Source organism: Protopterus annectens, chromosome 17.part0, assembly GCF_019279795.1.
Source record: "Protopterus annectens isolate FY-2018-M chromosome 17.part0, PAN1.0, whole genome shotgun sequence".
NCBI lineage: Eukaryota > Metazoa > Chordata > Ceratodontiformes > Protopteridae > Protopterus > Protopterus annectens.
The window spans coordinates 535,897,094-535,920,535 of NC_056751.1; the positions used below are offsets into that span (position 1 = coordinate 535,897,094).

General features: G+C 38.8%; 1 protein-coding gene across 4 annotated transcripts in view; it reads left to right on the forward strand.

Moving 5' to 3' along the window:
• LOC122791745 (galactoside alpha-(1,2)-fucosyltransferase 2-like) overlaps window positions 1–23,442 on the forward strand; it is a 217,219-nt gene that overhangs the window by 179,134 nt on the left and 14,643 nt on the right. For 3 of the 4 annotated variants that reach the window (XM_044059655.1, XM_044059656.1, XM_044059657.1), the window contains one exon: window positions 10,193–10,317. In XM_044059655.1, coding sequence (XP_043915590.1) covers window positions 10,308–10,317 — 10 coding nt within the window. In that variant the 5' untranslated portion in view covers window positions 10,193–10,307. Of the gene's footprint in view, window positions 1–10,192; window positions 10,318–17,440; window positions 17,537–23,442 lie in introns of all 4 variants that reach the window. The other variant, XM_044059658.1, reaches the window with a different exon arrangement.

The window sequence follows — 23,442 nt, forward strand, 5'->3', positions numbered from 1 at the left end:
ATCTACAAGCCAATGACATTTCATAGAGGGAGAATGAACTGGCAGACAGGCCAAGTAGCTCTCTAATCAACAACTTCAAATGGAAGCTGAACTTCAACTATTCAGAAGCTTCTTGGATACCCTGGAGAAGTGAGTAGTAGAAGTGTTTGCTTCAGGTAAGAACTACCAATTCCCCATCTTCTGTTTGGGGTTCCCTGTCCAAAGACTTAAGCCACAGATGCCTTCAGTATGAAATGGAAGGGATATCTGCTGTTCGCATCCCCCCTTCCACTTATCCCACAAGCTGTACAGAAGTCTAGGGTGGATGCAGTGAAGCTTCTTCTGATTTTTCCTTTCTGGTGCAGGATCGTAGTTTTCCACTCTGATATGGATGGCCCAGTGGAAACTCAGGTTCTTACTTGAGCACACACAACACATTATATAAAACAGTAATCCAAAATAACACTACACAGAACAAAATATGAGCCATGCAATGTATTCCCACACTTAACACAAGAAGACGGTACACCTGTGCACTCAAATCCAAGAACCATGAGGTCAGCAGCATGGATTCCTTCTGTCTACTTCCTACTAAGAGCAGACATCTGGACAAGGTCTGTCATATGCTGCAAGAGGCCAGGAGAATGAGCACTAGAAAATAAGTGGCTAAACTAAAAAGATTCTCAGAATAGTTCAGTACCAGGAATATTCCATCCAAGTGCTGTCTGAAAGTCAAGATCTTTAAAGACATAGCAAAGTTGCTAGCCAAAGGTGTCTCTTGTACTTTTAAGGTGAATATCTCAGCTATTTCTCTATACCTGCTGAGAGAACCACCTCTGTTATTGCACAGCATAGAGAAGCAGGACTTGAAAGGGATCCTACAAGTAAATCCACTAAGGAAACGGAGGACACATCCTTGGGATTTGAAAATTTTACCATAACAATTGTAATTAGCTTTATATGAGTGTAGCACTTCAATCATTCTTTTTTCTCAGAAATACTCCTTTTTAGTGACCATTACATTAGCTAGAAAAGTTCCTGAGCTTCAGGCTCTGATATGCAAGGAGCTCTATACAGTAGCAGATTATAATCAGGAAAATCTGGGTGGCTGTCCTGGGCCCACATCTGCAAAGGACCTATGGCCAGCCAATCTCACTCGGTTTCTCAATATATATATATATATATATATATATATAGTGCAATGAAAAAGTATTCGCCCCTTCCTGATTTCTTATTTTTTTGCATGTTTGTCGCACTTAAATGTTTCAGATCATCAAACAAATTTAAATATTAGACAAATATTAGACAAAGATAACCCATGTAAACACAAAATGCAGTTTTTAAGTGATGATTTTATTTATTAAGGGAAAACTATCCAAACCTACATGGCCCTATGTGAAAAATTAATTGCCCCCCTTGTTAAATTATGAAGTAACTGTGGTTAATCACATTTTTGGAAAATCTGAGTTCAATTTCACTAGCCACACCCAGGCCTGATTACTGCCAGACCTGTTGAATCAAGAGATCACTTAGATAGAACCTGTCAGACAAAGTGAAGTAAGCCCAAAGATCCCAAAAAGGAAGACATCATGCCGCGATCTAAAGAAATTGCGGAACAGATGAGAAACAAAGTAATTGACATCTATCAGTCTGGAAAAGTTTACAAAGCCATTTCTAAAGCTTTGGGACTCCAGCGAACTACAGTGAGAGCCCTTATCCACAAGTGGAGAAAATATGGAACAGTGGTGAACCTTCCCAGGAGTGGCCGTCCTACAAAAATTACCCCAAGAGTGCAGCAATGACTCATTCAAGAGGTCACAAAAGAACCCCGAACATCTAAAGAACTGCAAGCCTCACTTAAGGTCAGTGCTCATGACTGAACCCTAAGAAAGAAACTGGGCAAAAATGGCATGCATGGCAGAGTTCCAAGGTGAAAACCACTACTGACCAAAAAGAACATAAAGGCTCGTCTCACTTTTGCCAAAAGACATCTCGATGATCCCCAAGACTTTTGGGAAAATATTCTGTGGACTGATGAAACAAAAGATGAACTTTTTGGGAGGTGTGCATTTCATTAAATCTGGCATAAAAGTAACACAGCATTTCAGAAAAAGAACATCATGCCAGCAGTCAAATATGGTGGTGGTACTTGATGTTCTGGGGCTGTTTTGCTGCTTCTGGACTTGGATGACTTGCTGTGACTGATGGAACTATGAATTCTGCTCTCTACCAAAAAATCCTGAAGGAGAATGTCCAGCTATCAGTTTGTGACCTCAAACTGAAGCGCACTTGGGTTCTGCAGCAGGACAATGATCCAAAACACATCAGCAAGTCCACCTCTGAATGGCTTAAAAAAAACAAAAATTAAGGTTTTGGAGTGGCCTAGTCAAATTCCAGACTTGAATCTAATTGAGATGCTGTGGCATGACCTTAAAAAGGCAGTTCATGCTCGGAAACCCACCAATATGGCTGACTTAAAACAATTCTACAAAGAAGAGTGGGCCAAAATTCCTCAACAGCGATGTGAAAGACTCATTGCCAGTTATCGCAAATGCTTGTTTGCATTTGTTGCTGCTAAGAGTGGCACAACCAGTTATTAGGTTTAGAGGGCAATTACTTTTTCACATAGGGCCATGTAGGTTTGGATAGTTTTTTTAAAATCATCACTTAAAACTGTATTTTGTGGTTACTTGGTTTACCTTTGTCTAATATTTATATTTGTTTGATGATCTGAAACATTTAAGTGTGTCAAACATGCAAAAAAATAAGAAATCAGGAAGGGGGCAAATACTTTATCATTGCAGTGTGTGTGTGTGTGTGTGTGTGTGTGTGTGTGTGTGTGTATATATATATATATATATATATATAATATATATATATAGATGCATAGACACACACACATACATTTTTAAATTTTATATCAGCACTGATAACACATTTCATTAGATTATGTGCTGAACTTAATCATTAGTGATGCTTGTTAATTAAAAAAAAACATTCAGTAATAGACACTGAATATATTTACATCTGTGTACTCCCATTTCCTATCACTGCACATACACAGCATGTGTTATTGATGCTATCCACCTCAATTAAGTCCATTTATTTATTCATTTCTTTTAAAGTAAAGAAGGTTTCATACTTAAAAAATAAGTACATAACTAAATAAATAAACAGATGGCCTGAAACAGTCCTGTGTAATATACCATGGCTTTCTGCTTATTGACTATCCATGAATCATGGGAAGACAAAAGCAGAAAGCCTGCAAATATTAAATACTACAGTAAATACAAGCCAGTAGAACATAAGTATTTTTCTTTATCCTGGCAGGCGACCGGATAGTATTGAGAACTATAGTCAGTAAATAAGTGAGACTACAGGCTTGCTGTGGATGAAAGAGGCATATTGTTGGCTCATGAGGGACTTTTTTTTTGTTTGTTTTTCTTCTTGCAGGCAACTGGATGTAATATTGATAATTGCAGTCACTGAAACAGAGGAGCTGCAAATTTTCTGTAGATGAAAGAATCACGTTGTTTGCTCATGTGGGAAGTTTTTTTATCCAGATGGATAATGAGATACATTATTGAAAACTGAGGGGGGTGCAGGATGGCTGTGAATGAAATAAACATGTATTTCCTTTGTTTAAAGTCTCAGATTTTGCACATGAAATAAGTTGGACTGTTTACTGTCTTACTACTCTGTGTGTGTGAAGCAAAGTTGAAACTGTCCCTGATTTTACCTCTTGCTTTTAGTCTGTGCCTCATAAAACCTGTGGTCTTCTGGTAAATTGTTGAAGACTGATGTCACTAAATGGTGAGACAGGCTGTAGATGAAAGCAGCTTGCCCTCTTGATGGTTGGTCATTTTAAAGTCTGATTTTTTCAGGAGCACAGTGCATTTGTGTAAACTGTTTTGGGGTATTTATACTCTGGTGGCTGTGTGAAGGAAAGTTGAAACTGTCCCTGATTTTTATAATGTCCCCGACCTTCCCTCATACTTTGATCTGTGCCACATAAAATTTCTGATTTCTTAGCAAAACATAGAGAATTGCAGTCACTGAATTAGTATGGAGAGGTGAGGATGTGCATGAAAGCAACTTATCTTCTTGCTGTTTTCTCAGTTTAAAGTGCGGATTTACATGATTAGTGTGCATTTATGTAAAATAAGATGGAATATTTATTCTCTGGCTGCTGTTTATGTAAAGCAAAGTTGAAGTTGTCCCTGACTTTTGCCTCGTTTTTGTTTTGTTCTGTTCCTCATAACATTTGTTGTTTCCCATCCCTGCCCCGTGTACCACCTTAGTAATGGGTGCTAACTCTGACCCTAATGTTGCCCCTCCCCCATCCCTAACCCTACGCCTTAACATCATTAAAACCTTCCCATAACACTGCAACTACACAAGACAGACTCAGACACCCAAACATTCACAAACACGCACACACACCGCTACATCTATCCCCTAACCTAACCCTTACCCTTACTCTAAAATGCATAAATTATCACACAGACACAGAACACCCATTCCCAACACACACACACACACACACACACACACACACACACACACACACACACACACACACACACACACACACACACACACAGTCAACCCCCAACACCACTTACCAGTATCGACATTCCATGCCATTTACATATCCACCATTCGGCTATTGACATTAATTCACACCCTGACATTTGCCAAACAAACGTACGGTCAAATGATGGGGAACTATATATATATATATATATATATATATATATATATATATATATATATATATATATGTATATGTGTGTGTGTGTGTATATGTATATATATATATATATTTTTTAATTTATGATGTATATATACTTACATGTATCTAAATGTAGTAAAACTGAAAAACATTAATGTGAAAAATTGAAAAGCAGAAAAAAAAGTTCATCCTCCCACAGTGCAAGCTCTGAGATAAACTCCTGGCACGTGCAAATAAAAAAACAATGCCCCCCCCCCCCCCATGCCAACTACAGGATCACAAAGTACTGAGGAAAAGGCAGATTCCCTATCCCTGGCATTATAGCAATCCTACGCCACTGTCAACACCTTCCTGTTGACCAAATTAGGAGGCAGGTGACCAACTTAAGGTGAACTATTTGTGTGTGTGTGTGTGGTTTACTATCAGTATGTCGAACGGAACACACTAGTAATAGGTGACTCTATAGTCAGGCACACTGGTGTCCCACTCACTAGGCTGGACAAGCAGAAGGTTACTGTTAGCTGCCTGTCGGGAGCCAGAATCCATCACATAACACAAGAACTCAGGTCACTCCAGAACAAGTACAAATATGACTGTCATTGTTCATGTTGGTGTGAATGACCTGAGACATACCTCCCTGGACTACATGAAAAGAGACATGGAAGAGCTCTCTAATCATGCAGCCCAGGCTGGTATGACCCTGACCCTGAGCAGCATCCTGCCCTTACCAAGAATGATACCTCAGTATAAAGAAAAAATGATCAATTTCAACAATTGGCTGAGCTTCTGGTGTCATTCAAAGGGGATCCAGTGTCTGTCAGCCTGGGACGACATGCTTGACAAGCCATGTTGCTTCGCAAGAGATGGGTTACACCTGTCACCCCTAGGCTTTCGAATACTGGCCAAGGCTCTTGCTGTCCCCATAGTGCCTTTTTAGGCAAGGCTCAAAGGTCAAACCCTCCTTCGTAAAGATCACAATTAACAAAAAACTGAGGGTTATGCTACTCAATGCCAGGAGTTTAAATCTCAAAATGCACATGTTCAAAGCACTCCTCAGTATGGAGAACATCGACATCTGTGCAGTAACTGAAACCTGGTTCAAGGCTCCAGACAGCACTCCAGCACTACTGGGCTACAACTCATACCACACGTTTTGGCCACAGAACATGGACCGAAACACAAAAGGAAGAGGTGTATCCATATTCATCAAGGATACCTACACCTCCAGGTTAGTGGCACAGCATGATACCTCTGAGATCCTCCATGTGCAACTAACATCGGGCAAATCTGCAATGCAAATTGTGTTCTGCTACAGATCACCCTCCATGACCCAGGACCACCACTCCACCTTTGTGGAGACACTGGAAAACATGAAGGGCCTACCGAACACCCTGATATTGGGCGATTTCAATTACCCTACCATTCACTTGGAAAACTACTCAAGTACAAATTCCCAGGCCCATTGCTTCCTGGAATTCATCAACTCAATTGCCCTGGATCAGCTGGTAAACTCCCCTACCAGAGGTGAAAACATATTGGACCTGGTCATCACCAACATGGGCAACAGGTGTTCCACACCAGAGGTCAACCCGTCACTGGTTGGATCAGACCATAAACTAATCACTCTGGATGTCCACACCCCACCACCACCCCCAACTAAGGAAACCACAGTAAAAAACTTTTCTAAAGCAAACTTCACCTTACTTAAGAAAGAGGTGGTAGGTTTCACAGCCCCCACGCTAAAGGATAATGCTGGCCAAGATGCAGAAACCTTTACAAATGCACTCTATGAGCACCTACAAGGATGCATGGATTTTGCCATCCCTAGCAAAATCAAGACTCACTCCTCTAAGAGAAGGAAACCAGTTTGGTGGACCCCTGCAATAAACAGGCTGTACAATAGAAGGAGGAAACTAGTTCAGAAAAAAAGCAAATCCCAAGAAGGAAAGACATCCCTGATCAGTATCAGTAAGAAACTAAGGTCCCTCATGAAGTCATCCAAGGCTAACTTTGAAAGAAAAATAGCCAAGGATTCAAAAGATAATCACAAAGCCTTCTTTAGCTATGTTAAGAATCTAGGTGACAAATCGCAGATATGCACTGAACTTGTGCAAAATAACACAAAATATACTGAACCTAATGATATTGCCAACATCCTGGCAGATAGATTCAGTGTGAACTTCACCCCCCCCTCTCACCTGCAAAAGGGCCCACAACAATACCGGAAAAGTGTAGTGTCCCAGAAATCACAGACGCACAGGTGAAAACAGCCCTTTCAAAAGCCAAAAACACAGCGTCAGTGGGACCAGATGGTGTCCCAGGCTGCATCTTGCATGAACTACAGAACAAACTAACCCCCCCCACCTAAACACGCTGTTCAACCTCAGACTCTCCACAGGCTATGTGCCCATAGAATGGCGCACAGCAACGGTTATTCCTCTCCACAAAGGAGGGGCCACAACTGACCCTGATAACTATCGCCCCATAAGCCTGACTAGCCTGGTCTGCAAGGCTATGGAGTGCATCATCATGGAATTAATTAACAAAGACATTGGGAACCTCCAAACACTTGACCCAACCCAGTTCAGCTTTGTTAAGGGCAGATCATGCCTACTAAACCTGGATGACTCTGAGACAGTCACCAAGGCCATAGACTAGGGAAAGGTGGTTCACACAGCCTACCTTGACCTCGCCAAGGCTTTTGACACCACTCCCCACTCGGGTATTACAGAAAAACTCACCAGCCTGAACATAAACCCCTATGTCACGAGATGGGTTGCCAACTGGCTTACAGACAGAACTCACATGGTAAGAATAGCGGGCTCCAGGTCAGACTCTAAACCAGTCACAAGTGGTGTCCTGCAAGCCTCGGTCCTGGGACCCCTACTGTTCAGCATATACTTCTCAGAAGTACAGGCAAACACAGGAGGACTATGGCTAACCAAGTTCACTGATGACTGCAAACTGGGAGCCATAATTGACTCTCCGGCTGACACAGACATCCTCCAAAAGGGCCTTACTGAGACGGACACCTGGTGTCAAAATCATGGCCTCAAGCTAAATGCCAAAAAATCCATAGTCCTCTCATCTGGGAAAAACAAAACACCCACAAATTACCACATAAGTGGCAGCCCCCTTAATACAGAAGAAGTAATAAGAGATCTGGGGACCCAGGTAGATAGTAATCTCTCCTTTGATAGTCATATTGCCAAAATAGTTAGGAAATCCTTCTATGTTGCCCATCTAATTACTAAAGGGTTCACATCTAGAAATAAAGAGGTTATAGTGCCCCTCTACTCGTCACTCATTAGACCCATCATAGAGTACAATGCCCCATTTGGGATGTACCTCACAAGACACTTCCAACAGCTGGAAAGACCACTAAAGTACCTCACCAAGAGGATTACTGGCCTCAAACATATGTCCTATGCAGCCCGACTGAAAAAACTCCAGCTGTACTCAGTGGCATATCGCTTACTCAGAGGTGATCTCTGCCTGACTTACAAAGCCATGTCCAACTCGGAATTGATGGACATGCTCCACCTAAAAAAATCAAAGTCACTGTGAGCCACACACTCTAGTGAGCTAAACCTTGCCACAACAATAAATAAAACATGCTGGAGGGATAGATTCCTGTCATAGAGACTCCCCATGCTTTGGAACAAAATTCCATATTACATCAGGCAGAGCCCCTCACTAACACTCTTCAAGAGAACCCTTGATGAGTGGATGGGTAACAGAAAATACACCCCTGGGATCACTTCATTGGCTCTGCTTGACAGAGGATCAGTTAATTAATCAATGGGGTGGCGAAAGCCGACACACTCTGACTAGGCTTATAAATGCCCTCGGGGAGATAGCCTAGTACCTACCTATGAACATATGAACCTAAAAATAATTTCTGTTCGACATATCAAAAACAAACCTCAAAAGTCACAATGTCTAATCAGCTGAATGAATTCAGCAGATTCGACATTGCTTCTGAACACATCACGTGATGTCTGTATAGGAGCTCACATAAAGTAAACTCCTATACCTAACATCACATTTTTGTTGGGGGCTTGAATTTCCCTAACCGCACTATACTTCAATCTCTGTATAGTTCTTTGAATTTATATTAGCGAATGCACAATGCATTTGCTAATATAAACTTTCAAAGATTGAGATGTTCAACCAGATGAACATTCGAACATCTGTATTTAAAATTTTTCATCTGTGTGTATCTTAACTCGAGATTATAATAGTAAACTTATATATGTATATAGGTTTTCATTCCCTATTATCTTGTCTGCTTTATTGAAAAGTAAGGTCTGAAGCACTGTATCAGACTGTTACTTCAACTGCTGATGTTTCTTGTTGACAAGGTGTACCTGTTTATAAGTTAGCAGTATAAGTAAATGAGTATGTTTCATTCATTTACACTGTTGACTTGCTAATCGAGGGATTAAGGCTTAGCGTGAGGGAGCAGAAGGGGAGTTTAGGGTTGGTTAACAATCAGACAATATAGGTTAATGGAGCAGGACAAGAGTGTTAGGCTTTGGGAGTGATTGGGGAATTGAGGTTTAGAAAACAGGAGGATATTGTGACAGTTAAGGAGGGGGAGGGGAGTTTTAGAGTTAAGGAGTGATTGAGGGATTTAGGTTTAAAGATTGGGGGACTTTTTAGGATTAGGGAGTGATAATGGAATTCAGGTTTAGAAATCAGGAGGCAAGTTTTTAGGATAAGTATAGGAAACAAGAGGGGAAATTTAGAGTTAGCGATCGATTGAATTTAGGTTTAGGGAATGGGAGGGGAGCTTTAGGATTAAGGAGCATATGGGGAATTTAGGGTTAGGGAGCATGAGACAAGTTTTATGGTTAAGGAATGATTGTGGCATTTAAGTTTAGGAAGCAGGAGAGTTTAGGGTTAGGGAGTTGGTAGGAGTTTTAGGGTTAGATTCGGGGTACTGGGAAGGTTGTGTAACTTTGGCAGTTCAAGCTAGTTGGAGGTAGGGCACTTGCCATATTTGATTGCTGAAGGTGTTTCTTCAGTTTCATTGTATTTGATAGTTTGTGTCAATAAGTTTTTCATTTGTATAAGCAGGTCAATATAATTGTATACATTATATATGTATATAAATCTTTTAGCAGTGCTTTCTAAAAACGTCCTAACTGTGAATCCTTTTTGTTTATTAAATGTGGGGTTCTGTTCATATCCAGCATGAGAGAGATGACCTAAAAATACAACTGTTAGGAAACTGGAGAAGGGCTTAAAAGTCTAGTCTATTATATGTTTTGTTTCAGCCGCAGTGTTCAGCTATCCCATTGTTATTCTCTGCAAGAAAGCATTTTTGAAATGTGGAGCTATAGAATTTAGTACTTAATTCTATTGTGAGATGCTGACATATAAGTTCCACTGTAGAGTGACTTACAAATACAAAATGAAATGTACACTTTTTGTGATGCAGGTATCAACTTTCTTTTTCTTTATATTTCATAGGTTGTACCCCACACAACAGATATTCATTTCTGATTCTCAGATATGATACATAAGATGGCAAACCATAAAAAGATCGACTCTCCTTACTGTACTTCATTTTGACAGTTGTGTTGTCATGGAACAATGTATGTATTTTAAGCATTATTTTCTTTTCTTTGTTTTTTTTTTATTTTTATGGTTAACGAGCCAGTGACATTCACATAATCATGTTTAATAATATATGCTTCTCTTTGTATTGCTGATACCTGAAATAGACTGTGATACTTCTGACTTTTCAATGGGTGATCAAAATCTGTACACTGTATTTCTAATAAAAAATGTCAGTAGGTAGATATACAAACAAACATACAGATATCTAGAATGGCAGGTAGATAATGAAAGCCAAAATCACACAAGGAATGCTGAGAACAAATCACTTTATGACGCAAAGCTTTCGGGTATGAACCCTTTCTCAATACTAAATACATACATATACACAAAGCAACTGCTTTTATACAGGCCTAGTAGTCATGTGACTGCAGCCAAAGTCACATGACTTATTCAAATGTACAATTTAAAAAAAAATTTAAAGAAACACACTGCAAAAAAGCATTTGTTAAAAAAGAAACTAGACATATACATATATATGATCACATTTCAAAACAATATCTAGCACATATATATTCTTAATTATAAAAATATAAAAATATACATATATACCTATATGTTTAATATAAACTCTAAAAATATTAAAACATAGGTGTACACATGTACACAACAGATGCACTTATTAACATCAATGTATAAACATGCTCATGCGCACAGATTAATAAAGGTATCATTTCAACTTGCGTTGTAATCCAATAAGAATGGGTTTAATGCTTACTGTACTGTTAAGGCCAGGAGGACTATCAGCTCCCAAACGTACTATCCATTGATATTCTTTAGTTTCAAGAAAATTATTAATATCACCACATCTGAGTGAGGGAATCACCAAATCAATGACCCTAAATCTAAATGTATGCCTGTCCCCACAAGTCTCAATATGCTTATACAAGGCATTCTGACTATACTTCCTCCTGATTTCTGATTTGTGTTCAATAATCCTGTCCTTAAGTCTACGTGTAGTCTTACCAATGTAGTATGCAGGACATACAGAGCATGATGCCATGTACACCACATTGGTAGTAGTACAAGTAGCTCTTACAGAGAATGTATATGTATAGTGTGTGATCGTGTGCACATAACTATTAGATTCCACATATCTGATCAAGTCTGAGCAACAGGAGCAGTTGTGACATGCATAGGTACCAAAATTAAGTGTAGGGTAGATGGGTCTATCAAAGCACAAATTCAAAGAAGGGCGAAAATCTTTATAGCATAGCATACTTTTGAGGGTTTTCATATTTCTAAAGCTAAAGAATGGCTTATCACCTAACAATTTTGTAAGTTCAGGGATGCCATTAAAATAGGCCAATATTTATAGATAGTGCGCTTAACAAGGGAAACCTTACTTGCAAAACCAGTCACATATCTAAATCTTTGCACAGTAGAGTTTACAACTTGATTTATCACAACATCAGGATTCGTAATATTATAATTCCTGAAGTATGGGGCATATAGTGAGTGCCTATTGCTAGATACCTGGTTCTTCATCTCATTTAAAATAGACAATGCATAGCCACAATCAACAAAATCCTTAAATGTATCATTTAACTGTTCACAAAAAACAATATCATCTGTGTTGAGCCTACTCACTCGAATGAATTGAGACTTAATCACACCTCGAAAAACATGCGGGGCATGCATGCTGTCCGCATGCACATATCTACCCACAGATGTCTCCTTCTTAAAAACAGAAGTGCCCAATAATCCATCCTTGTAAAAAATGTTAACATCAAGGAAGGAAGCCTCTTTACTAGTAATGGTCGACTTAAACTTCAAAAAGGATGTCGTGTTGTTCAAGTGTACAAGATATTCTTCTAAGCTGTCCCTAGATCCATTCCAAATTAAAAAACAATCATCAACAAACCGTTGATAGAACACAACACGTGTGTCAAAAAAATTTTTTCCATCATGCAAATTGTCTAATTCCCACTGATGCAGTACAAGGTTTGCATATGTACGGGGGTGCCCATGGCGACCCCGTTAACCTGCAAATACGGTTGTTGATTGAAAATAAAAACATTGTGGCTAAGTACTAGGTCCAACAATTGACATATATTTTGAATAGAATCACTTACTAAGGATTTTCAGTAGTCAAAAACTTCCTAATGGACTCTATGCCATACAGATTAGGGATAACAGTGAACAACGATACAATGTCTAAGGTAACAAATAGAAAATCATTCAGATTACATGGTTCACTGTAATACCACTTTGAAAGTTTGAAGAGAAAATCACCAGTATCTTTCAGAACATAATTACATTTATCTAAAAAAGGAAACAATTGTTTCTGAAGGTAAACCAAACAGGTTCGGTTACCCACCCATTGCCAGAAACAATGGGTCTCATGGGAGGGTCTAACAAACACTTATGTATTTTAGGAAGTCCGTATAACTGAGGTATAGATGGACAGGGTACAGAAAAAGTTAAATAATTCCAAACTAATATTATTATTAAACTGCATGTCATAAACATGTAAGTTAACGTCAGTAATATGCTTCTTTACATCCAAAGAACTAATTTTTTTAAAGGACAAAGTATCCATTAGTAGCTTATCCATTGATAAATTATAGCAAGCTCTATCCATGATCACAATACTTCCACCCTTATCTGCCTGCTTAATGATGATTTCACTATTCCTTTTGAGATTCTGCAAGGCAAGATGTTGCTCATAGGTTAAGTTATAGATAAACTTTCTATCACAGACATTAAACTGTTGCCTAAAATCAGCTTCACAGACATTGCAAAATGCAGTAGTAATGGGTGTATTCACAGGTATAAAAACGCTACGTTTTCTGAGAATGTTATTAGGAGCAGTACTGACATTAAACAGAATTTTCAAATTTAAATTTCTCACAAACATTTTCAAGTCGGTAATAATATCAACTAAATCCAAGTTAGTCATAGGTATGAAACTCAGTCCTTTTGAAAGAAGAGACACATGAGAGTCATTAAACCCATTCTTATTGGATTACAACGCAAGTTGAAATGATACCTTTATTAATCTGTGCGCATGAGCATGTTTATACATTGATGTTAATAAGTGCATCTGTTGTGTACATGTGTACACCTATGTTTTAATATTTTTAGAGTTTATATTAAACATATAGGTATATATGTATATTTTTATATTTTTATAATTAAGAATATATATGTGCTAGATATTGTTTTGAAATGTGATCATATATATGTATATGTCTAGTTTCTTTTTTAACAAATGCTTTTTTGCAGTGTGTTTCTTTAAATTTTTTTTAAATTGTACATTTGAATAAGTCATGTGACTTTGGCTGCAGTCACATGACTACTAGGCCTGTATAAAAGCAGTTGCTTTGTGTATATGTATGTATTTAGTATTGAGAAAGGGTTCATACCCGAAAGCTTTGCGTCATAAAGTGATTTGTTCTCAGCATTCCTTGTGTGATTTTGGATCTTTTTGCAGATAATGAAAGCCACCCAGAGGATGTATGCCAAGTTCTCCAACCCTAAAAACAGTGATGCCTTTAACACAGTCTGTGTAATGCAGGATTTCCCATCATGTTCCTTCCAGGGAGAGACCCTCATATAAATAATTCTGCTAATTTTACAAAGCTTATAGGTAGGTACTGGGCTATTGGCCTTAGGGCCTATATAAGCCTAGCCAGAAAAGTACCCTGGCTTTTGCCACCCAAGAAAATTATTTTCCTGTGCCCCTGTCAAGCAGAGCCACAGAAGTGATGCCTGGGGTGAATTTCCTATCTCCCATGCAATCATCAAGATTTTTCTTGGAGTGCTAATATTAGTTTTGTTTGATATAGATAGGTAGTTTGTTCCAGAGTATGTGAAGTCGCTGGGACATGAATCTATCCCTTCAGCAAGTTCTGTTTATTGTGGTGACAAGGTTTAGGTCCCTAGAGCATGTGGCTCAGAGGGATTGGGATTTCTTTAAGTGGAGCATATTCAACAGCTCTGGGTTTGACATAGCTTTGTATGTTAGGCAGAGATCGCCTCTGAGTAGTTGATATGCGATGGAGTAAAGCTGGAGTTTTTTGAGACTATCTGCATAGGGCATCTGTTTGAGGCTGGTAATCCTCTTTGTAAGGTATTTCTACAGCCTTTCCGGTTGGTGTAGGTGTCTTGTGAATTACATACCAAAAGGGGCGCTGTATTCTATAATGGGTCTAATGAGTGATGGGTAGAGGGAAACAATGACCTCTTTTTTTTCTGGATGAGAAATCTTTTGTGATGAGGTGTGCCACATAGAAGGGTTTCCTGACTACTGTGGCGATGTGATTATCAAAGGAGAGACTACTATCCACCTGTGTCCCAAGGTCTCTTATCACACTTTCGTTGTTAAGTAGATTACCGCCTATGTGGTAGTTCATGGGTACAGAGTTGACAATGCACTTTTTGGCGATGGCTTTGACACCAGGCATCTGTCTCAGTGAGCCCCTTTTGTAGGATGTCCACATCATTAGGAGTTTCGATTATGGCTCCTAGTTTGCAGTCATCTGCAAACTTTGTAAGCCAAAGACCTTCTGTGTTAGCTTGTACTTCAGAGAAGTAGACACAAAACAGGAGAGGACCCAGGACTGAACCCTGTGGTACTCCACTGGTCTGAAGTCAGATTTAGAGTCTGCTACTTTCACACTGTGGGCAACTCATCTTGTGACATAGGGATTTATACCTAGTTTAGTGAGCTTATCTATAATTCCAGAGTGGGGGATGGTGCTGAAAGCCTTGGCGAGATCTAGATAGGCTGTGTGAACCACCTTACTCTCATCTACGGCTTTGGTGACCGCTTCAAAGAAGCCTGTCAGGTTTAGGAGACATGATCTGCCTTTTACAAGCCCGAACTAGGTGGGGTCCAGAGTTTGGAGATTACTAATGTCATTGTTTATAAGTCCCATGATGATACGTTTCATAGCCTTGCAGACCAGGCTCGTCAGGCTAATGGGGCGGTAGTTCCCGGGGTCCTTGGTGGCTCCCCCTTTGTGGAGTGGGATAACCATCACTGTGCTTCATTCAGTGTGCACAAAGCCTAAGGTAAGGCTATGATTGAACATGGTACTTAGGTAGGGTGCCAGTTCATTCTGTAGTTTGTGTAGAATGCAGCCTGGGATGTTGTCAGGTCCCATGGATGCTGTGTTCTTGGCTTTGGAGAGTGTGATTTTTACCTATGCAGCCGTGATTACAGGAACTTTGCATTCTTCCTGTATAGAGATGGGCCCTTTAGGGGGTGAGAGGGGGGGTAAAGTTAGCACTGAACCTATCTGCCAGGATGTTGGCAGTATCAGTTGGTTTTGTATATTTAGTGCCATTGAGCTGTAACTCAAAGCAGATCCGAGTGTTGCCATTGAGATTCTTGACATAGCTATAGAATGCTTTGTGGTTGTCTTTAGAAACAGTGGTGATTTTGTTTTCATAACTCGCTTTGGAGGATTTTTATGAGGGATCTCAGCTTCTTACTGGGGCTGACCAGGGAGTTCCTCCAATCCTGGGATTTTACACTTTTTTGCAACATTTTCTTTCTTCTGTTGTAGAGTTTGTTTATGGCAGGGGACCACCAGACTGGCTTCCTTTTTTTGGAGGATAGCATCTTGGTTCTGTTAGGGATTGCACGATCCATGTGCTCGTGTAAGTGCTTATAAAATGCATTTGTGTAGGATTCAGCAGTCATACCTCTATTGTCCGACTGCATGGGTGTTGCGATGTTTGCCACTTCTGTCTTAAGAAGTGTGAAGTTGGCTTTGGAGAGACCAGGTCTAGGATATTGCTTCCCCTGATGGGGGTGTGGATAAGTTGATCCAAGGTGTTGGAATTTATGAATTCCAGAAAACATTGAGCAAAAGAGTTGGTACATGAGTAGTTTTCCCAGTTAATGGTGGGGTAGTTGAAATCACCCATTATTAGGGTGTTGTGTTGTACCCTAATATTTTCCAGTGTATCAAGAAATGAGGAGTGGGAATCCTGGGGCATGGTGGGGGATCTGCAGCAAGCTACAGTTTGGATTGCGGTCTTGCCCAGAGTTAGTTGCACTTGGATAATCTCAGATGCATTATGCTGAGCAACTAGCCTGGAGGTGTGGATATCCTTAATGAATATGGACACACCTCCGCCTTTAGTGTTTCAGTCCAGATTAGGTGGCCGAAAGGTGTGGTATGAATTATATCTTGGTAATGCAGGTGTGCTCTCTGGAGCCTTGAACCTAGTCTCTGTCACTGCACAGATGTCGATGTTCTCCATTTTAAGGAGTGCCTCAAGTGAGTGCATTTTGATGTTTAGACTTCTAGCACCAAGTAGCATTACCCTCAGATTTTGCTTGCTTGTACCTGCTATGGTGGTGAATTTGTCATTTGAACCTTGCCTAAAAAAGGCACTATAGGGGTGGCAAGAGCCTTAACCAGTATCCGGAATCCTAAGGGAGTTAGGTGCAGGCCATCTCTGGCAAAGCATCGTGGTCTGTCGATCCCAGGCAGACAGATACTAGATCCCCTTAGAATGACACCAGAAGCTTAGCCAATTGTTGAAGTCAATCATTTTGTCATTGTACTGTGGTTATGAGAGAAACTTGAGAGGTTTGCAATCACATTGTCAGTTGTGACATGTTGCAACAATGCTGCTATCAAAGAAGGATTTTTTATTGTATATGGTGAGAGTGTAGTTAAAAATAATCTTAGTGTTAACTTAAATGATGTCTGATGATACCATGACATATCAAATGATTATACTGTCACAGAGTTTACAATGCATTTTAAGAAACCAATAACTTGTTGCCAATTCTGCTGGTTAAGATCATTAATAATGTACATTATTATTCTGCAGTTTTAGAACTATGTATTATAAATGGCACTGTATAGTGCTTCGTATGTGACCAGTTTGTTCATTCATATTTAGTCTGTTATGAAGATGCTTAACTGGCTGCCATGGAAAATAACTAACCCCCTCAAAAAACAATTGCCAGTTAAGCACTTTCTTCCCAATAGTTTACATTATGCGTTGCTTAAGAAAAGTGCTAAGCAAAATTAACATTATTAGATATGGGTTGAGATTCAGAAAAGCTTAACCTGAAAGAGAAGCCTTAACATGGCCATTTCCCACCTCATACTAAGCCTTTGCAATTTTCAGACTGCTCTATAGCTGAGGTTTCCTGGTTCCAGGGACTCCGCATAGAGGGTGGTCTCATGGACAGAGCTACGTGATGATGCAGCAAATGAAAAACAGGTAAGTAAACCCATTTCAAACAGTTAGCTACTAAACACCTATTAGCTTACAAATATTTAACCTACACTGAGAAATCCTACAGTCACTTTACAGAATTTTGGAAATCCCATTTTGAACATATTCTAGCTTGAAGATGGTATATATAATCAATGATGGAATTTTGACATTTGTGTTAATAGTTCTTACTGTTATGCATTTATGTTTTATTATTCAGCAATGTATTCTCTGGTCATATTACTACCTGTCTATTAATATTGTTACTTTTTACTGTATCTGTTTTCACAAAAAAAAAAAAAAAAAGGAAATAAAAAGATTTTATATAAGAAAAGTAAACTCAAAGTGAATGCCAAGCCAGATACAAGATAAAATACTTGAACACACACACACACACACACACACACACACACACACACACACACACACACACATAAGCTTTCACAACATATTGGAGGAAAAGTGAAAACCATCACAAGAAGATGGTCATCCAGTTGTTACCATGGATGTAGTCAAAGTCCATATAAGTTCAGTGTGTTAGTGTGTGCATCTCTGAAGAGGCATAAATAAAGCTGCATGAATGTGTGTGTGCCTGTGTATGTGTCTGTCTGAGTGGTCATACTAGACGGGTTAGGTGAGAAATCAAGAGTCTGTTTGTGTGTGTGTTGAAATGTGCATGTAGGTAGATGGATGAGTGTTTTCATGGTTGTGACTGACTGGGGGCTTTTTTGATGATAGATTTTTACGTGTGTGTGTGTGTGTGTGTGTGTGTGTGTGTGTGTGTGTGTGTGTGTGTGTGTGTGTGTGTGTCTGTGTGTGAATGAATGTCTGGGTGGTTGTACTAAAGGGGTTAGGTGGAAAATCAAGAGCCTGTGTGTTGAAACATGCATGTAGGGTGGATGGGTGAGTGTTTTCATGACTGTGATCAACTGTGGGCTTTGTTGATAGATGTGTGTGTGCACATGCATGGGAGCCTGAATGTGTGTGTGTGTGTGTGTGTGTGTGTGTGTGTGTGTGTGTGCGCGCGCGCACAGCCTTTGCCAACATGATGCATGGGGTGCTAGGGGCAACATTACTATCCTCAGGTTTGACACTAGTGCTAGCTAGACGCTCAGTTCAGAGACTTGCTAATTAGCTGATAGTGTTCCTCGTTGTGAACATAGCTTTCTCTGAATCACATTTCCTCACCCTTGTGGTAATCAGCCTACCAATGGTGATCCTTTTCCTGAATTCCAGGGAAGTGCATACAATTAGGAGAAACAGTGATCTTAAAGTTGTAGCACAAGTACATATTTATTTAATTTATTTTTAACTTGTTTTCGTGTTAATCTACTTAGTCCCATTAGACTAGGCATATTTTCAGAGGAGATCTGAGTTTGGATTCATATCAATTGCATGCATAGTTTGTTTAGTCATATATTTAATGCATTCTATACTGTTCTCTGTATACAGGATAACACATATTACCATCAATAATCCAAGAGCTCCAAGAACCATAAAATTAGAGACTCCACATACATGGCAGAAACAACTTATTGAAGAAAAACAATTAAAATCCAATGGTATCCACATACACTGAAAAGGTATACAAGTATATCTAAAAAATGAAAACGTGTATATATAAATACTAGTGTGTACAATACAAAAGGACATTCATAATTTGGCAGCCCTCAATCTAAGGACACTATTAATACTAATGTGGTCATTTAATCTTGTTTCCCTGCGTCTAATTTAATGTGCCAGAATAACTCTCTGTACTCTAACCTGGCCTGCCAACACCCCCCCCCCCCAGATCATTTAACACTTGTTCACCACAAAAAAATTGAGTTTATTGTTCCTGCACTTGTATACATCTTTTTACACACACACGCATTAGTTTTGTGGTGTATATATTTTTTCTTCATTTTCCTAGTTTAATTGTGCAAGACAGTAGATATGTGTGAGATTTTATGATTTATTTTATGCATTTAGGGATTTTATGGAAGGTTTGAATTTAAATATGGGAGGGGCTTAGACCAGCAATTGCTGCTTATTGGACGATATGAAGCTGCTGGTTATATAAAAGGCTGATTTTTTTTTTTTAAGTTTTAGACTGTTCTGAGGAAGCCTGGGAGTGTTCCGGGTGAAAGCGCTTAACCATTGTACCTTTTTGATGCATGTGGATACCATTGTATTTTAATTGTTTTTTTTTTTTGCAATAAATTGTTTCTGCCGTGGCTATGGAGTCTCTAATTCTATGGTTCTTTGGAGCTCTTGGATTATTGATTGTCTTGGTTTGAGATACCATGGCTGAAGGGGAAGAAGTTATGTCAATGCAAGAATTGCTGCATGTATTTTGAGATGCAGAGGAAGGAAATGATAATTCTGCAGTCACCAGAGGAGAATTCAACAAAATTTTGGGTGCGCCTGGTAAAAGCGCTTAACCATTGTACCTTTTCAGTGTATGTGGACATATTACCATTGTGCACACACTGCGGATCCATCCATCCACAACCCCTTTTTCACATTTTTGCACATGCAGTTTGGGTGTCACTTCAGTAGTGGCAGTCATCTAAAGCCAAGGTTTTACACACACTGTAGATGTTGAAAAGGAGTCAGCTTAACTGGAACCAGACAATATTATTCTACTGAGAAACCTGAGTTGTTAATTTCTTCCCTTACGAAGTATGTCCTCAGCATCACGGTAATAGAATGGTAAAATAAATTTTGCAAAGTGCACAGCTGTTGGAGTTTAGGATATTTGAAAGGGAATTTTATTCTGGATGAAGTTTGTTAATGAAACTTAATGTTGCAAGTATATGAATATTAATCATATAAGTGGCACAGTTGAAAACAGCCTTGTAGCTCAAGTGATTGACAAGACAGCGTTCTCAGCTGTACTTTATTAGACTGGACAGTGCAGGTACAGGTATTGCCTTATTATACTGAATAAAATGTATTAATATTAATATACGGGATATTTATTTTCCCGTTTTTTTCACTATTTTCTTTTTGGAATGGAGAGGCATATGAAATGTCTTGCGTGGATTTTTTTATTATTAGCAGAGTTTTCGTTAACTGCTTCTGTATCAGTAACAATCGCAAGTAAATGGAATAGAAAACAAAACAGGTTTATGGTTTCAGTTATCAAGCTTTTGACCTACAGATTTACTGTACCTTGGTTTCCCATGTTATTTTCGACATCCCGTACATGCATATACACAATATCATTTCTGCACATGCATGTGTGTGTGTTTCTGTATACATGCATACATTGGATATATATTAGCTCAACTAACATCCTGTTAATCAACTTATAGTGACATAATGTTTAGTAGAAATATTCACAAATGACAAAAAAAGAATGGCTTGCCTCCCTGCACTCTAATGTGAGAGAATTGACCCCATATCCCCTGTAACTCAAATGTACCAACCCCAAGGTTGCACAACAGTGGGAAAAATAACATTCCTTACTTCCACTGTTATCGGATCTTGTACAGAACCATTTCTGTTACAGAGATGCAGTGGGAATTGACCAAATAAGCTGACAATTCCTATTTTGTCAAATAAAACAGTTCAGTTAAAACATTGAGTCACACACACACACACACACACACATATATATATATATATATATATATATATATATATATATATACATATATGTATATAATATATATATATATATATATATATATATATATATATATATATATACACACACATACATATATGTATATATATATATATATAGTTATATATATATATATATATATATATATATATATATATATATATACACATATATGTATATATATATAAACTAAGAAATGAACTTCGTGACAATAAAAGCATTCAATAAAATAGTAAATAACACCAACAACTTATTTTTATTTTATTTATTTATTATTTTATTTTACATTTGTTAACCGGGCTAGTCTGGCTGGATACATGTCCATTTTCAGCAGAGGCCCGAGGAGAAAAGCTCCACTATCAGACTAAGACAATACAGTTTAAGAGGTTACTAAATAAACAAACTATACAAATAAAAAGTAATAAAATAAGGCAATATCAAATGCATATATATTTTTTCTGTACTAATCTGAGTTGATGACAATCAAAATTCAGATGGGTACTGTGTAGAAAAGTTTTGGTATCATAAGACGACAATTATAAGTTAAAAAAATATCACTAGTAGCTGGTATGACAACAAATAGGTTCTACTTCAACAAATAGGTATTATCTGAAAGCAGGAAAAAGGTAGGTAAAAAGTAAAAATATGTAGGTAAGTAGTGTAACAGATAATGTGAAGTAAGAGTATAGGAATAAGGCAGAAATGAGGTAAAGGAGTGTTGACAGAGATGCAATTTCTAAAGGTACAGATGTTAGGATGATAGTAAGGCTAAGGATCAGTCAGTAGGAAAAGTAAGGTGGAAAGAAACAGAGATAGTGAGAAATACAAAGGTAGTATGAATTATTAGAGGTCAGGTAGATGAAACGAGAGAGAATAAGAGAGAATAACAGCATGGGCAGAGGGGGAGTCTAACAATAAATTGAACAGAAGAGAGATGGTACAAACTAGTGACTGTGGAAGACAGTTTAAGTTAGTACAGAAGAGCTAAAAGATACAGGAGTGGACTGGAGAGAGTAAAAAAAATTTGTTGAGGTCAGTCAGGGTTGGAGCAGGGGCATAGCCAGTGAGTTAGTAGGTAAGTTTTTATCTGTTTTCTGAAGAGATGACCTGAAGCTAGGGAGGTCAGTTCTGTGGGAAGTTTATTCCAATATGAACCTACAGTGTTTGCGAATAAGGAATCGCCTGCTTTATTATGAGATTTCAAAGTAGTAACTAGTAGCTTGTTGGCAGATCTAAGTGTAGTGAGATTTTTATAAGGTGTAATATAACTCTTGTAGAACTTTAGCGCTTTTGTCTTATTTATTATCAAGACTTCTTCAGAAAGACATGTTTCATAAGTATGAGCAACCATTTTCACTTCCTTTATATACATTAGTTCTAGCAGGCCATTTAAATTAACAACAGTTCCTTTCCAATAGAAAAGTGTGAACAAGCAGGGTGCTGTGTGCATTTTCATTAACATTACAATTGCAGTTACATAAGGCAAATTGGTCAGACAGTAATAGCCTTGTGGTGCCGTGTGCATACTAAAAGGGATAGTGTGCAAAAAGAGATTGTGTGCAAAAAAAAAAAAAAGGTTGGGGGACTAGGAAAGATGACAGTCATGCTGTGATGATTCTAATATAAACACGTAACTTATGAGTGTTTGCCTCCAAAGGTAAGTAAAGAAGGGAACGGAGGAAGGTGGGGGAGTCAGGTAGAGAGTCCTACTATGCTTTGGCATCGGTGTGTGTGTGTAGAGAAATGTGTGGGTATGCCACCTGATGGGGGAGTGGGGGGAATGCGGTGTGGACTTGAGGAGTTCTGTTAGGGGGCCGCCCATGACAAGGAGCCTATGAATAACAGTGTCCCCCAGAAGACTGTCAGTGCAGATGGTACCACCCGTGGGCTGGTTTGGATGGTATCACCCCTTGAATGGCTGCATGAAAATGTGAGACCGGGGGGTATAGTTGGTGGGGTCAGCGGGGGCTAGCCTGGTGATTGGGAGCATGTGTGTAGGGGGTATGGGGGAGTCAAAAGTCAGAGAGAGAGAGAGAGAGAGAGGAAACGCATTATATTCACTTGCACAGTTGTAAATCCATAAACACATTAAATCTACTTGCACAATTCTTCAAACCCTCTTGCACAGTTCTTCAAACCCTATCACATTTCAGTCTCTATACCATTTAAGTGCACATTTAATGTTCAGTGTCTCGTTGAGACCTGGATAAACATCAGCTCTCAGTTCTATCTGCCACACAAACACATACACAAACAGGACAGTTTGAATGCCTTGGCTAAACACAGTACTATTTGCCCA